Raw genomic sequence first — 15732 nt, forward strand, 5'->3', positions numbered from 1 at the left:
GAGGCCAGAGAGATGGAGCCACTCCCACGGGCAGCCATAGTGCAAACCCAGCCACCTGTGGCCATTCTGATGAGTTTCAACAATTGGCTGCAGTGCTTCTTACAGCCCTGGTTCCCCCAAATCACCATCCAGCCCCAAAACTGGTCCCCCTAGGCATACCCAGCTTTGACCCAGAATCCTTTGAAGGTCCTAATTGGCCTGGGGCCTGACAGAAGGAGTGGTGGGGGGCTATGCTTCCCACTAAGCAGGTAAAAGGACCCATCAGCAGTAGCCATAAGAAGATCCCAAAATCTCCCAGGCCCAGGCTATCCCGTTTTTCACAATAAAAATGAACTCCTGAGATGGGAGGGCAGTCACGTGAGAGCTGACAAGGGATGTGGGGTCACATGCCCTTCAAGATGCACAGCACTTCCAGTCCTTCCCATGAAGCTGCCTCCCTTCTCTACCCCTACAGTACCCACCCCTCATTCACATCCCATTTCTGGGCCTTAACTCTCCTCTCCCTGATGGGCTCAGAAGGAGCCAAAGGACATTTATGTCAGGGAGGAAGGGGGAAGTGAAAGGAGGAGCTAGAAATTAGGAATTGAGAGATAGAAAATGAGCAGAGAAGAGGCTGAGATGGGAAGGGAGGTTCCCTGGAGCGAAGGGGAACAAACACTATCGGGAGCGGGAGGGGCTGAGAATGAGAATGATTCAGCTGCAAGCAAGGGGCTCAGGGTCAGACCCAGGGCACAGGACTCTGGAGAACGAGCCCAGAGCATTGGGGGCCACTGGAGCAGGAGGGACAGACGCAAGACAGAGAGAGGACCGAGCCAATGGGGGGCCACCCACAAGCCCCCGACCAGGTCCCTGAGGACCATGGTGTTCAGGCATGAGGCAGCCACCACATCGCATCGCAGCAGAAGACTATGGAGCCTGTGACAGCAGGTGGGGACAGGGATACCTTGCTGTCTAGTTTCTTCATGGTCACTAGATCTAGAGACTTCAGGGAGTGCCCTGTGGGCGTGATGAAGTAGAGGCAAACGTGGATCCTTGTGTCATGGTAGTCGAAGAGCGAGCGGCGGATCTTCAGCTCCTCCTGCAGATAATTTTCAAACTGCGCATCGATGTAGTCAACTATGGGCCTGTAACTACAGACAGCTCCATCACCCAGGAGGCTGCCAGCTGAGATCAGGGGCTTGGGGCTTGGGGGCGCTCAGGGCTCGGGGCCAAGCCAGGCTGCCCCCTGGCCTTTTCTTTCTGGGAACAGCTTCTGCCTGAGATCCCTGACTGGATACAGGCAGCTGACCCCTTCTCCAGACACCTAAAGGAGTAACTGGTCTGTTGGTGACCACAGAGCCTCAGATATTCCCCAAGAGGCCCTCCCTGGCCCCCTGCAGTGTGAGGGCTGGGCTACTGGTATGGGGGCCAATGTAGGTGGGGTGGGAGGAGGCTGGGTGGGGCCGCCCTTCCCGCCTCTTGCCTCTCATCCTTATTGATCTGATCCCCAAAGCCCACGGCATCCACAATGGTCAGCTTGAGCTGCACGTTGCTCTCCTGGAGGTCGTAGGTCTGGGGCCGCAGGTGTACGCATGCCTCATGGTGACTGGCTTCCTCAGTCTCGAAGGTCGTGTTGAAGAGTGTGTTCATCAGTGTGGATTTGCCAATGCCGGTCTCCCCTGGGCAGTGAGGACAGGAGGGGAAGAAGTGGGTGTCATAGGCTGGAAATGGGCTGTCCTTGACTGGTGGCTAGGCCAGGCAGGGCTCAGGCATCCATGGCCCCTGGATAAGAGAAAGGGGCAGGCTGCCCACCCCATCCCTCATCACCCCCATTCCCCAGGAACTATCTTTTCCTGTGGCCTCAGAAATAACCTGTGGAAGGAAGAGCCAAAAGGTGGACTTGGACAGAAGACATAGCTGTGTGTGATATGTGATGTATTTCCTCAGGGAGCAGGGAAGAGACAGAGCCAGGCAGCTGTGTAGACACCACTGCAGACCCAATCACCTCACACATAACCTGCTCTACAAAACACCCCTCCCGGGACCAGGGTGGTCATGGGACCAAGAGGGCCAGGGTCTAAAGCCACCAGTGGCTCAACTCATGCGCCCCGGACAGCCCTAGCTCCACATGGCTTTAGCTGGGGGAACTCAGGATGGGCTGCTTCCCGAAGGGCACCTGCAGAGGGACCAGAAGAGCACTTTGTGTCCTTCTGGGAGTCCCAGGGAACCTCCGAGAGCCTCTCTGCTTGGGGCTGTTATTTGTTCACATGCGTGCTGGAGCACTTACCATAGGATATGGTGATGAGGGGCAGAGCTGTTTACCATAACGTCCTTGACACAGGGTGGGAAGCAGTAAATGAGTACATGTTTTTTAAATGAACAAACAAATGAATAAATGAACCTAAATCTCTGTGATAAACACCCACAGTTTACAAAGCACTTTCATGTGCCCGATCCGGTTTACTCTTCATGATAATGCTGTGTCAGGCCCTGGCTCTAACTCTATCCTTGACTCTGGCAGAGACACCAACCAAATCCTCGTCCTGACACCCCCAAAGTTTCACTCTGCCTGGGAAGCCCCCTTGCAGCTCAACAGGGGGCCAGAAGCACCCCCTCTCCCAGGAGGTTCTCACCCACCCTCTGTCTGAGGCCAGGCCCTGACACTCACCCACACAGAGGATGTTGAAGCTGAAGCCCTGAGTGACCGACTTGCTGACCAGCTGGTCGGGGAGGCTGTCGAAACCCACATGGCCGCCCAGGGAGAGGCTCCGGGGCTCTGGCTCTGCATTCTGCCAAGAGAGAAATAAAGCAAGACATGAGCCCACTGGGGAAGAAAGGTCAAGCTGCGGGGCGGGCGCTAAATCTGAGTTAAAACAGTGAAGCAGCCCCACCCGATGTCTGAATTCTCAACAAATCTCAGACACACCCTGAGTACACCCGAGCACCAACTCCAGGCCAAGTTTCCCCAGAGGGAGCCCGATGCCCCCAGGGGGAAAGGCCCTTCCACTCTGTAGCTTTGCTCCACCTGGGATGGCCAGGGATGCCTGGGCTGAGGGCTCCATGTCTCCTGGCATAGGTGGCCCCAGGGGCTGTGGTTGCTACCCATAAGGGCCCACCTGTTTTCCTACTCAGGAGGAGGCCCCAGATGGTCCCAGAGGACCAGATTGGAAAGTGTGTCTGTTCCTGCAGCCAGCTCTAGGAGAGGGGGGATGCTGCCCCTGCCTAGTCCTCCCAGGCCCTCCCACTGAGGCAGGACTCAAGCAGGGCCACGTCTGGTCCAACCCCCTCACAAGCATGCTCCCTCAGAGGAGCCTTCTCTATCAGCTGGGCTCGTGGCCCTCCATGTTCACCCCTGCTCCTCACACACCCACGTATGGGACTCATGCATGGACCCTGCTAAAGGAGCCGGCCCTCACTCACACAACCCCCCCGTGGGGCTCAGGGGTGGGTTCCAAAGGGACTGAGACTCTGAGGCCTCCTCCCTTCTGCCTCAGTGGTATTCTCTAGAGACCCCCAGCTCCTGGCTCCTGACTCCTGCCACCCTTCCACCCCCATCTCAGCCCTGGTTGTCTAGACAGAAGGTTCCGGGTAAGAATGTGGAGGCCTGGCCTTAGCAGAGAGCTGAGCGGCAGGCCCCGAGTGAGCTGGGGCCACTGGAGCTGGCCCACCGCTCTATAAAAAGAAACCACGAGGACCCAAAGCAGAGGGTCATGGTCACACTCCAACTTGTGTGGCTGGTTTCTCTGACTCCCTGGAATGGGGTAAAATGCTGCCCGAGGGAAGGTTCCCAGGTTCAGCCCCTCTGGAGGGCAGACCTTAGGCAGCTCCATGTTGTGCAGAGTCATGCCTCCTCCATTCCTGAGCCCCACTGCCCTGAGACAGCTAGAAAGAGGAAGGAGAGGAAGGGGCAGCGGATTCAGAGTCTCTCCCGCCCATAGCCGCAGGGTGGTGAAGCAGGTCCAGCTAAGGACAGCCCAGGAGATAGGGCCAGTGGCAGCCCTTGTGCAGATGTGGATACAGGCTCGGGGTCAGGAACGGACAGGGGGCCCTGACTCCTGCCCCACAGAAGCATCTCCTCAGCACCTGAGCAGCTGACCTGTGCCGCAGCCCACTGCCTTGGCCTGAACCCCTCTGGCCATCCTTCCCTCCCAACCAGAGAACCTTGGCACTCAAACCCAACCTTCTGCACAACTGATGTCTACCTCCCCACAGCAGCCTTGCATCAGTGACTCCCAAGTGTGGGTGCTGGCAACCTAGACCCCACATGGCCCCTCTGGGCAGTTGTACCATCCCCTCAAACAAGTCAGGGCTACCCCTAAACCTGCTTTCTCCCATGACTCTCTCTCAACGGAGCCTCTTTTCTTATAGCTGACCCTTTCTCCCCATCACCTAGCCCCAAAGCATCATGTCCCAATCTCCCCACTCAAGCCCAGATCTCCTTAGGGCTGCAAACATAATTGGACAAGGAGGTCCCAAAGGCAGTTTCCTCTCATTGGTGCCCACATAAAAGTAGTTAATGAAGCCTAGGAGGTGCTGGGTCAGGTCCAAAGCCCTTAGCATGGTGTTCCAGGCCTTCCTCACTGGCCTGGTTCCAGCCCAGCTGGTAACTCTGAGCTCTCTTTTCAAACTCCGCCCCTCCCCTGGCTCTACAGCTACTCTACTTTTTCCTTGGCACCCACTCTCACCTGGCCCCCAAGCACTTACGTTCCAGACCCCTCACTTGGCAGTTATCCTGTTTCCTAGTACTACTGGTTATCCTTTTTTAATGCGTCTTGATTCTCCACCTATTCTATAAGCTTCTAGATGTTGGCTGCAGGTTGGGGAGGTCAGGTTTTCTATTCTTCCTTCCCTCCCATTACTATGCCCAACATGCTGGACAATGCTACCATTTATAAGTTACTGAACACAGCCTCCAACTGCTATGGCATCAGAGCACCTGCCCACCTTACACAGGGCTTCATTATTTAGTCTCTGTTCCACCTCCTTGTGTCAGCTTGAGGATCAAATGGAGGACACAACAGTCGGTCTAGAGCTTTTTTCTTTTCAGGCAAGACTGAAAATCTCCAAAATTTAAGGCGTGCTGTGCTTGCAGAGAAGGCTATGTGTTTATTCATCCTCTTCTTCCAAGGGGTGACACAATCAGGATGCAATCCAACATCCTGTAGTCTGCCGCCAAACCCCACCAAGTCAGCTGTGTCTGGAAACCACACACACACACACACACACACACACGCAGCTGCAGAGCACTTACTGAGAAGCAGAGGCCATTCCATTCCTGTTCTCCCCCACTTTCTTACAGTTCTAGGCTCCAGAGGCTAAGTGTAGCACTGGGGGTTCTTGGGGTGGGTCTCACATAAACCACCTATCCACACACAGCAACTGCAGAGTGGCCTCCTCTCACACAGCTTGGCTCTCTCTGTGGAAGTGTGGGGTACAGGGAGGTCATCATCCCTAAGTTGTTACCCAGGCTACACTCTGTTATCGCAGGGGCCACACATCTGGGGCAATACCTGTTTAGGAGCCCCGGGGACCAGTCAGGGGTATGAGTCTATGGAGCATGCATGCACACACACACGTACACACACAGAATGGCCACTGGCCCTGATGGAGGCAGTGTTGTTACCTGGTCCCAGGAGACTGATCTGACCTCCAGGCTTTACTGAGGGGTAACTCTCACTAATGCCAACTCCCTGATCATAGATTTGGCATCGACATGTGATCTAAGTTGCATTGTTCACTCCAGGGTGCCTGCTCCAGGCATCTCTACCAACCTGAGTGGGGTTACAACCTAGGAGGAACCAGCAGCCCCTGAAGGACCTCCTGCACATCTCAGCTACCATGACTCAGAAATAAAGTCAGGTGTCCCAGTGGCTACCAGCCCTGCAATTTGGTGGGTGAGACCACAGCTCCAACTCCCAGGGTGGGAGCCCATCAGCGTGATGCCATGATCGGTGCAGGTACAGGCAAGTGACGCAGGTTGAGCCTTTATGACCATCTTGAGACCATTAGGGGAGCTAGCCTAAGGCTGCAGTCTACTCACAGGATGGCAGAGCCAAGAAAATCACAGAGAAAAGAGGGAGCCAGAGTCTGCCCTATCTCTGGGCTTTTCCCCTTCCCCCTGGCCATATCCTCTTTATTACTGAGGCTAGTTGAGTGGTATTATCTATTACTTGCAACTGAAACATCTTCGGTGCCATAGGATCCAAAGTAAAACTCTTTGGATGCAGAGGAACAGGGAGAAAGCGAGGAGAGCCAGGAAAGGAGGGACAGTGTGGAAGGTAAAACATCTCAGTATTCACAACCAAAGGAAGGAAGGGACGTCTGGGATGATACCAACACCTCACTGAGGACCACCATGTGTGAACTAAGCCAAGTGATTTACACCCAGGCTCTCACTTGGTCCTTCCTCACTGTGGATGACAGACTCCATGATTATCCCCATTTTACAGGGGAGGAAACTGAAGCACACAGAAGCTAGGGAACTAACCAGGGCAGAGCAGGGACCTGAGAACAGACCAAGCTCTTGTCCCAAACCACTCTGCTACATTGCCTCCCCTGTTCTTAGCAGGCTTCCAACTCATTCATTCAGTCACTCAACACACACGCACTGGACATGTCTGCTGTGTGCCAGGAACTGAGATGGCTGCCAATGAAAAGATGAGGACATCAGATCCTTGACCTCAGAGGGCTAAGCCTAAACTCAAATGCCTTTAGAAGCCAGGCAGGTAACATATATAGGTGAAGGGGAGCAGCACCTTAATAACAATGGCAACAACAACAGACATAACTAACATGTATTACATGCTTGCTTTGCGCAACCCTAATTTAATCTAATTTAGTCCACACATCAGCCCTATGACATAGGCCGTAGCAGCCTTCCCATTGTCTAGATGAGACAATAGAGGCATCAAGAGAGTGTGTAATTTGCCCAAGACCACACTGCTCAGGAGAGCAAAGCCAGGATCTGAATGGAGACAACATGACTGTGAAACCCACACTTCTAGTCACATCACTCCCCGCCTGCTGGATGAAAGACAGCCGCTAACTTGGCCAAGCGTGGGGGTTCCTGGGGAGAGGTGGGAATGGCAGAGAACTGGAGAGCCTGTGCTTATGCTCAATCCATGGTGGCCGCAGTTCCACAACGCCAGCCAACTGTGGCAACACAGATCTAGTGTTGCCAAATCTTCCCGTTTTTAAAGAGAACCCAAAAATCTCTCTCTATATATACATATATATATATACACATATATATATGTGTGTGTGTGTGTGTGTGTGTGTATATATATATGTATATATATGTATGTATGTATTTTTTGAGACACAGTCTGGCGCTGTCACCCAGGCTGGAGTGGTGTGATCTCAGCTCACTGTAACCTCCGCCTCCTAGGTACAAGCAATTCTCATGCCTCAGACTCCCCAGTAGCTGGGATTACAGGCACGCAACCACCACGCCTGGCTGATTTTTGTATTTTTAGTAGAGACGGGGTTTCACTATGTTGGCCAGGTCGGTCTTGAACTCCTGACCTCAGGTGATCCACCTGCGTTGGCCTCCCAAAGTGCTGGGATTACAGGTGTAAGCCACCATGCCTGGCCCAGAAATCTATATTTTTATGTGAAATTCTGTAATTTTTAAAGATTGACAACCAATACAAACTGAGAATACCATGAGGGCCCAATACAACATGTCAGGGTGCTGGTGTGGGCCAAAGGCCTGCTGGTCTGTAAGCTGGCTCTGGTGGGAGGGTGAGCTGGACGGACCCTGCAGCCAGGCTCCATTCTCAAGTCAGGAAGCCCCATGGCAGACTGCTCTGTGGGGAGGAGCCTTCAGGCAGGACAACTTAACTTGGACCCCAGAGAGAGGTGGACCCAAAGCCTCTGGCTCATTCCACACACCCAGCTCCCTGAGGTGCTCACACAGGGGTGAGCGTTGTATATGTCTTCAAAGTCCCAGGATAGAGAGAGTTGGCAGCTCTGAGCTCTACATATGCAATGAGAAACTCCATGGGGCCATTATCCCCTCTCTAATCACTAACAAGCTTTTGGCTCCTGAGCCAGGCCCCAGGCTTCTGTGTCATCATTTCTTTGGCACATCAAAGACAACAACCAAAATAATAACTTCTCAGGCCGGCTGCGTGCCTCCATGCCCGGCCGTCCAAGACAAAGTAGAGAACAGCATTTTGTTACGCAGCCCAGTGGATAACTAGGACGCCCTTTTCCTGATAGGAAATGCTCTGTCTGAGCCTCCTAGAGCAGCCCTCATCACCAGCCAAGAGGAGCTGTCCCTTTTACCATGAAACAAGGTGGGATCTGGGAAGAAACTGCATCTCATGGTTGCCAACACACAAAAACAGGTTTTTTATCCAGAAGGAACTGGAAATCTACTGAATCTCTAAACCAACAGAGCCGGGGAAGCTGTGGGTAAATAAAGACCCCTGTGATCCAAACCCCCAAACTAGGCTGGTTGTTGCAGTGGGAGTAGAAAGGATACCCCACCATAGGTGGATTGGCTACTGAGTAATGGACAAAGAGCAGCCCCCAGACCTCAGGCCTTCCAGAGTTCTCCAGTGCCTTGGACTTTGGATGCTTTTCTTCCTCTGGGCTCCCATGCCTAGCACCCACTCACCTGTACACCCAGTCAGGCAGACAGGAAGCCCACTCCCCAGGGGAGCTCCAGCCCTGGGGGTGGCCCTATTAAGTAACTGAGCAATGGACCCAGGAGTCAATGGACCACTGGAAGCTTTCTCCACCCATGTTCCTGGCACAAACTATGCTAGCCCCGGCTCCAGCTCCTCCCAGGAGCCTGGGCCTTAAATAGCCAGAGCAGAGGCCTCTAGCCAGAACCCGTGGTCGCGGTCATAAGCACAACTGTCCTTGAGCCTGAGAGGAATCCTAGGAATTTTCCCAGGAAAGGCTTCGGCTCTGGTCCCAGGATTCCACAGCAAGCCTCTAAGCCCAGGTCAGAGGTTACGGGAAATAACCAAGGAGACATATGTGGGAGGGTGGGGGTGGGATGCTGCTACCCGGGGCCAGGAAGGAAGAATAGAGGCAGGATATACCTGTCCCAAATCAAGAGGACACCTGGGAGCCAAAGCATCTTTCTCCTACAGTGGCAACAGAAAATTTGAGAGAAGATTCAAGCAAGGATCACCCGCCATGGTCCCAACATGATGGCAGTCAAGGTAACAGGAAGCCAATCATCCTCACAAGGCCAGTCCTACTCCACCCATCCTGGGAAGAGAAGGAATTTTGGGAGCAAAACCATCCCCTGACCCCAATACTCCATTCTCTCTGTTTCTCTGTCTCACTAAGCGGCACTGTCTTTCCTTTCTGCACACAGCCAGCCAGGCTGGAGCTTATTAATTTGGGATAGTGTGTTTCAAGCTTTTCCCATCAAAATCAGATTTCCAGGAAGCTAAGAGCACAGTTACTGGTAGCTGGGCCAGTACTCGCCACCCCAACCCCCAGGCCTAGGACAGACACATTCTTGGCCTTTATTGTGCTGCCTGAGAGGGAGTGGTCTATCCCACCACAGAGGAGATGGGGAAGGTGCTCTGGGCTGCAGAATGTACTAGAACTCCAGGCATTCATATTTTCTTACTTAGCTCAGGGACTCCAGTGGCAGCCACCACTGCCTTGTAACAGGGAAAGCCACGAGTGGTCTGGGTATCACTGGCAGGAGAAGGCAGCCTCTGTTTCACAGCAAATGAAACCCTTGGAGGGAGAATGTGGGCAGCAAAGGTGCCCCGCCTTCTGTCCAACCCCAGGATGGATGCCAGTGCTAGAAAGGGACGGAAGAATGCATGGGCACCAATACGGGTTGGCAGAGGTATGGGGGTGGCACTGCTATACTTCTCTGCTGCTTGTCCATTCACTCCAACACCAGGCAGAATGTCAGGTTTGTACCCAGGCCCAAGAGCCATGTCTGGCAAGTGGGCTTGGGTCCATACCCACAGCCCCTCCTGAACCCCAAGCATCAGGCAGCCCAAGCCCTGGAGCCCCCTCAGAAAACAGCCAGCCACCTGCCAGCAGACATGGGCCCCTGTACCTTCCTCTGCTGGTTCTGTCCCTCTAATCTGACCTCTAGGATAGGGAACACCTGAAAGCCGTGTATCCTGAGGAGAATATCTAATTTGCCCCAAGAACATGTAGGGCAACTGCACGCAGAGCCAAGATGCCCCCTGCCCCGTCCTCCGCTGCCTCTTCCCAGCCAGTTCTTTCAGGAGCTCTGAAGGTTCAGATGGCTCCAAAAGAAGCCAACAGAGTGCCCCAGCTCTACCACAAGGGCATGGAGACCTTGGGAGGGCGTCTCCTCCCCAGACAGATGTGTCTCCCTCCTGCATGCATAGCTCTGCATCTGGTTATCTGGCAAAGCTTTTGCCTTGGGGGCCATGCCTGGGGATCCTGAAACCCAAGCTGGCAGCACAGAGGCAGGAAGGCTGGGGAGGCTGCAAGGGACACACAGAGGCCAGCTGGCCCTCAGGCCCTTTGCTCTACCATCCTGTAGCTGCTCGCCTCTGGTAGCTGGACTTGAGCCACAGAGACATTCGTGGTAGTTACTGCCCCAAATATAATATATGCTTCCACCTAGCCCATCCGAGGGCTCAAAACGCCAAGGTATCCACCCTCTCTGTCATCTCTGGTATTGGAATTTGGATCTTGTTCCCCCTACCTTTGCTAGCCAATGACCAAAGTCTGCATCCTCACCCAACCTTGGGCTGTTGGCATCAACAAGATAATGCGCTCAAAGCACCCACTGCCCTCCTTGCCATCCAAGGTTTTTGACACAAGTCAGACCCTGGGTTCCCAGGCTCCATCCAGTCTCCCTCCTCCTTGGCCCTGAGCTTGGTCTCCTCCTTGCCATCCTCTCTGTTCCTATCATGGTCAGTCTTTTAGCATGTGCTCCCTGGGATGCCCAATGCTTCCCATCAGCCCCGCAGCTCTGACCCACTGCAATCAAGACCCCAAGGAGACCTTCCTAAGGTGGGCACACATAGCATGGTCTGATGCCCAAGAGGGAGGGAGGGCAGGCAGACTCACCTCCTGGGGGAGAGGGCAGAGCTGCAGCTCTGCAGGTGGTGCTCACATGTGCCCTGGGAGCTGCACGGGCATCTCTTGCTCAGCTCCCGTTTTTCTTCGGCATGGCTCAGCAAGGAGGCTACTGGCCGTTTTTACAAGATGGGGAGATATCACTCTGACAGAGACCTTGAGCCCCATTTGGGTGCGGGCTCTCAATTCCTGCTTCAGGAGGGACTAGGTACTCCCTGAAGAGCCCGCTTCTTGGGGAAGTATCAAGATTGCGGGGGTGACAACGGAAGTGACAGATGGTGCTGGGGATAAAGCAGAGATGGGGGTAAGTGACTGGCTGGGAAGAACGCCAGTGTGAGGCTGCGTGCTGCACGTTTCTTCCTCTCCCCCTCAGCTTCACTTTCCCCAAGCCCTAAAGGGTTGCTCACCACGGGGTCTGAACCTGTGAGATTCTGGCAGGAGAAAACACCAGAGCTGGCCCTCGGGGAAGAAAGGGCTGAGCCCCAGAGTCAAGGTTCCAGTTAGGAGGAGGGGCACAGCAAGAGTGGACAGGAATCTGGCTGCCCGAGGAAGGCAAGGGGCAACACACCCTCCTCAGAGGGCTGCTCCACACACCCACACACAGGGGATGCCAACCCTTACCCCAATACTGATCTAGGGTGGAGCAGAGCCCAGTCAGGATGCCAAGGCTGTTGGCCTGTGGTGTGTACACCATGCTATGTGAGGACACAGGAACCCAGCACACATCCATCTCAAAGTACAACTCTGTATGCCGTCTAAGCTCCAGGTCAGGACGATTCTCAGGCCTGCAGGGCTAGACTGACCACTGAGCTGGCCAGAGGGACAGTGTAGACCTGTCATGGCACCATCACATCCTGGGGCTTGCAAGACACCTCAGCATATTTCCAAACATGCCACGGACTGCAATTAACCCTCCATAAACTCTCTGAGGAACCAGTGTGGCTCTGCCCATTTTACAGCAAGATAAAGGCAGAAATGATTTTCCCAAGATGACAAGCCAGGAAGGGTGAATGGAGTCCAGACTTAAATTCAGGCCAAACTCCACCCAAGGTCTCCACCCAAATCCAACCCTATCCAAGCCCTTCCAGGAGGCTGACAGCCCAAAGTGCAGAGGGTGTGGAAGGTGTCCATCCCTCCAGCTGAAGCTGGCATAGCAACCAAGGCCCTGCGCTCAGGCTCTATGCCCTTGCCTGAGTCAGTCCCCTCTCTGTGCCCTGGCCACCCCGCAGCTAATACCAAAACTCCTCACAGGAATGGTCTGAGAGCAAACATAGGACCCCAGGGGAAGGCTTGACCAGCCCACAGCCTGGCCTCTCAGCTAACCCTCTGAGGACCATCTCTGGACGAGCAGGGATGGAAGCTCTACAGAGAGTGCCATGAACAGGGCAAATGCATCCTCTGCTCCCTTCTTACATAGGGGGCCAGTCCTCACACCCACGTGGACAATAGGTAGCATATATTATTTACTGTGTCCTTACCATGTGCCAGACACAGGGCTAAGTACCTCCCCTGGATTCTCTTGTTGAATCCTCACAATACCCCTATGAGGGAAGAAATATTTCTATCCCCTTATACGCATGAGAGCACCAAGGGGTTAAATAACCTGCCCAAGGTCACATGGCCAACAAGGAGTGTCTAGGATTCCTATCAGGCTGTCTGATTCTGGTTTCTCTACATACCTCTCCCACCTGCAAGATCAACTGTTAAACCTCTGGCCACAGACAAGACCCAGACATAACTTTCTGGTCAGCTGGGCACAGAAAATGCACACAGACACACATGCAGAGACACCCAGGCACTCACGGGTCTCTTGGCCTCCAGCTAATCAGCAGGTCTGTTAGGATTCAGGCACTGCCCTCCTCCGGTACATAAATTCCAATTTATAATACGGGGCGAAGTGAATCTCTGAGTAGCCCAGCCTCTGAATCTGTTCCTGATGTATTTAAACTTACTTAACTGACATACGTCCCCCTCTCCAATGGGAATAAAACACCCAAGTCTAGAAATTATGAAACCAAGAGCTCCTGCTTTAGTCATGCACATTTCCAAAGTAGAATAAGAAATGTATTTTCAGATTAAATGGAAAATTTACATATATAAATTGGGATGACAGTATTTATAGCATTAATTACGTAAGTCCTGGCTCCCTTATTTAGCCCCAGAACCAATTCGTTATCGTTCACATATTCAGAATTCCCCCTTCCCTCCAACAGCCCTGGGCCTCCCTCCTCCTCCTCCTCCTTCTCCCCCTCCTCCCCCTTCCAGCCGACCAGGGCCTCACATGCTGGCAAGAGGACACAGCTTCCTTCACTGTCACAGCCTAGCCTCCCAGACACACCCAGATCCAGCCTTAGACAGCAGGGGATGTCCAGATACAACCCCCCAAAGGCCTCCCTCCCGCGAGTGAATTATGAAAACCTTTAGTAAGTTGGCTGTCGGCAGGCTCAGGCCCAGTGAGACCCCTGCAGGGACCACCAGGGACGTCAACCTTCTGAGGACCTGGACTGGAGCCCAAATAAACGCCCACTGGGCTGAGTCTGGAATCCCTCCAGCTCCTGGCGAATGGCTGCCGCAGACCCGACCACTGAGGCCTGACCTGCCTGGAGTCGCACCCAGGATTCCGGCGTGGGGAGTGGGGCAGAGGGGAGCGGGGGAGGAAGGAAAAGCAGGCCAAGGGTCTTCAGGACTCAAGTCTGCAACTGTCCTGGGCTCGTGTGGGAGACTCCCTCGGATCCTGGGGCCTCCATCCTCCCCGGCTGTACCTATCCCGCAGCACCTGTGCGGCTAGGACTCTTCCCCAAGTGTGCAGAAAGAAACACCCTGGGCAATAGGGTCCGGAGTGTCCCGGACCCTCACCTGCGGCCCCGCGGGCGCCACTCTATCTTCGCACCTGCCCGGAGCCAGGCGGGTCTTTGCTCCTTCCCGCGAAAGGGGTTTGCCTTGCCTGCGCCCCAGGATGCGACCCCGACCAGCCGCCCGGCAAGGCAGGCCGCCCGACGCTCCGGGACCCCCCGATAGCGCGGCCGAGAGCCCGCGCCGGAGTCCTCGAGCTGGCCCGGTGTCGAGGCCCGGCCGTGAGGCGCTGACAGCCCGCTTCGCGCCCCCCGCCAGCTGCAGGGCGGCCCCTCCTGCGCCCCGCGCCTCCCGCGCGCGCCGTGGCCCAGCGGGGCCCTCACCGAGAAGCGCTCCAGGTCGGTGGCCGCCATGGCGAGCTCCGCACCGGGCGGGTGGGCTGGGACGAGCGCAGGGGCAGCGACAGGGACCAGCCGGCTGCGGGACGCGCTCCGCCCGGGCGGCTGCGGCTGAATGGATCCAATATGGCCACTTCCTGGAAACTCCCCTTGGCGGCGGCGGCGGGAGAAGCCGCGGAGCCGCCCCTGCCCCCGCCCGCGGGACCGGCCTCCCCGCCCGGCCCGGCCACGAGCGCAGCCGGAGCCCCGCCGCTTGGACGGCCGGGGGTCTCCGCGGCGAGGCGGGAGGTGCCAGCTGCGGGGACTGCTGGGACTTGTAGTCCGCGCGTTGGGGGACCGGGACGGCAGTGTCGGGGGGCTCGGGGCTGGTGCCCGGCGGGCCTCTGCGTGTCCCCTGGAGCCTGGGGCCGAGCCTAGGTGAGAGTCTCCTGGGTCCGCGCGCTGGGAAGCCTTTCCCGTAAGGGGGAAGTGGGGCACGGCGTGCGCCCTAGAGATCTCCCCCACCAAGCCGTCTCCACCCGCTGGAGCCTGCAAATGTGCTGGGACCACCAACCAGAGTGTGGACAAGCTGCGGGAGACCCGTCGAATCCGGGAGAGGCCGCGGCAGCCTAGTCTGCGGGTGTCTTGGGCCCCACCTGATGCTCCGACCGGAGCTAGGGCGGGAACGCCGGCGGGACCCGCGCGTCCGGCCAGGCGGCCTTCCCGGGCAAGGGACCAGCCTTCGGCTCCTTGTGCAACCAACGAGCAGGATGCGCAGTTTAGGCTGGGATTCCTGCAATAGAAAAGCGGAGCTCGACGGTCAAGGCATCAGATTGCAAGTGTCCATCACCCTGCCTGTCCCAAGGGCTTGGGACAACGTCTTAATGGAGTCCCCCCATTGTGCAAAGAGGATGACCGCTCCCAATGCGTTCACGTTCTCTCCGCTAATGTCACTGCTCAAAACGTTCAGAAAATTAACACTTACGCCAGGGTCGGAGGCCTCAGGAGGTTCTGTATCCTTCTCACTGACAATCTATACAAAAGCAGCTCCCAAATCCTCTGAAACCCCGTTTCTTTCTCTTCCCTCTGCCTTTCTCTCTGCTCTTTCTGGGAATGTGGCAAGGTTTGCCCCCTACCCCCCACTGGCCTCATCCCAGGTTGGTCCACCCTCCACACACACCCCTCACCCCAGTATGCTGAGAAGCAACCTGACCTGTTTCTCCTACTCAGAAACATGTGCTGACTGGAGGTGCCTAAAGACCACGTTCGACTTAGCACACCTGGCTTAAGAGGAGCCCCCTCTCTGCTGTTTGACCTTGTCACCCTGATTTGGCTTTCCCCTCCTCACTCTCCCAGGCAAACTGTAGCTTGTCCCCAAGGTGGACTGACTTCCCGCTGGACCTTCCTGACAATGTTTTCACTTTGCTCCTCTCTCTATGTTGCTGTTTCCCATGCTGTATTAAAATTATCTACAAGAAATAGAGCAGAGCAGTGGTTAGGGAAGCTGGATCTATGGCAAACCTTCCTGGTGGAATCC

The 15732-nt window shown here is 55.3% G+C and overlaps 1 protein-coding gene across 14 annotated transcripts in view; it reads right to left on the reverse strand.

Moving 5' to 3' along the window:
- The window catches only part of SEPTIN8 (septin 8), a 27667-nt gene extending 12559 nt beyond the window's left edge, over positions 1 to 15108 (reverse strand). For 3 of the 14 annotated variants that reach the window (XM_063811505.1, XM_016953782.4, XM_016953785.4), the window contains exons 1-4: positions 14202 to 14432; positions 2648 to 2768; positions 1463 to 1658; positions 944 to 1124 (exon numbers count right to left, since the gene is read on the reverse strand). In XM_063811505.1, coding sequence (XP_063667575.1) covers positions 944 to 1124; positions 1463 to 1658; positions 2648 to 2768; positions 14202 to 14231 — 528 coding nt within the window. In that variant the 5' untranslated portion in view covers positions 14232 to 14432. Of the gene's footprint in view, positions 1 to 943; positions 1131 to 1462; positions 1659 to 2647; positions 2769 to 11016; positions 11307 to 14201; positions 14470 to 14769 lie in introns of those variants that run through there. The other 11 variants (XM_016953781.4, XM_016953783.4, XM_063811506.1 and 8 more) reach the window with 10 other exon arrangements.
- Between the last annotated feature and the right edge of the window lie 624 nt (positions 15109 to 15732).

Source organism: Pan troglodytes, chromosome 4, assembly GCF_028858775.2.
Source record: "Pan troglodytes isolate AG18354 chromosome 4, NHGRI_mPanTro3-v2.0_pri, whole genome shotgun sequence".
NCBI lineage: Eukaryota > Metazoa > Chordata > Mammalia > Primates > Hominidae > Pan > Pan troglodytes.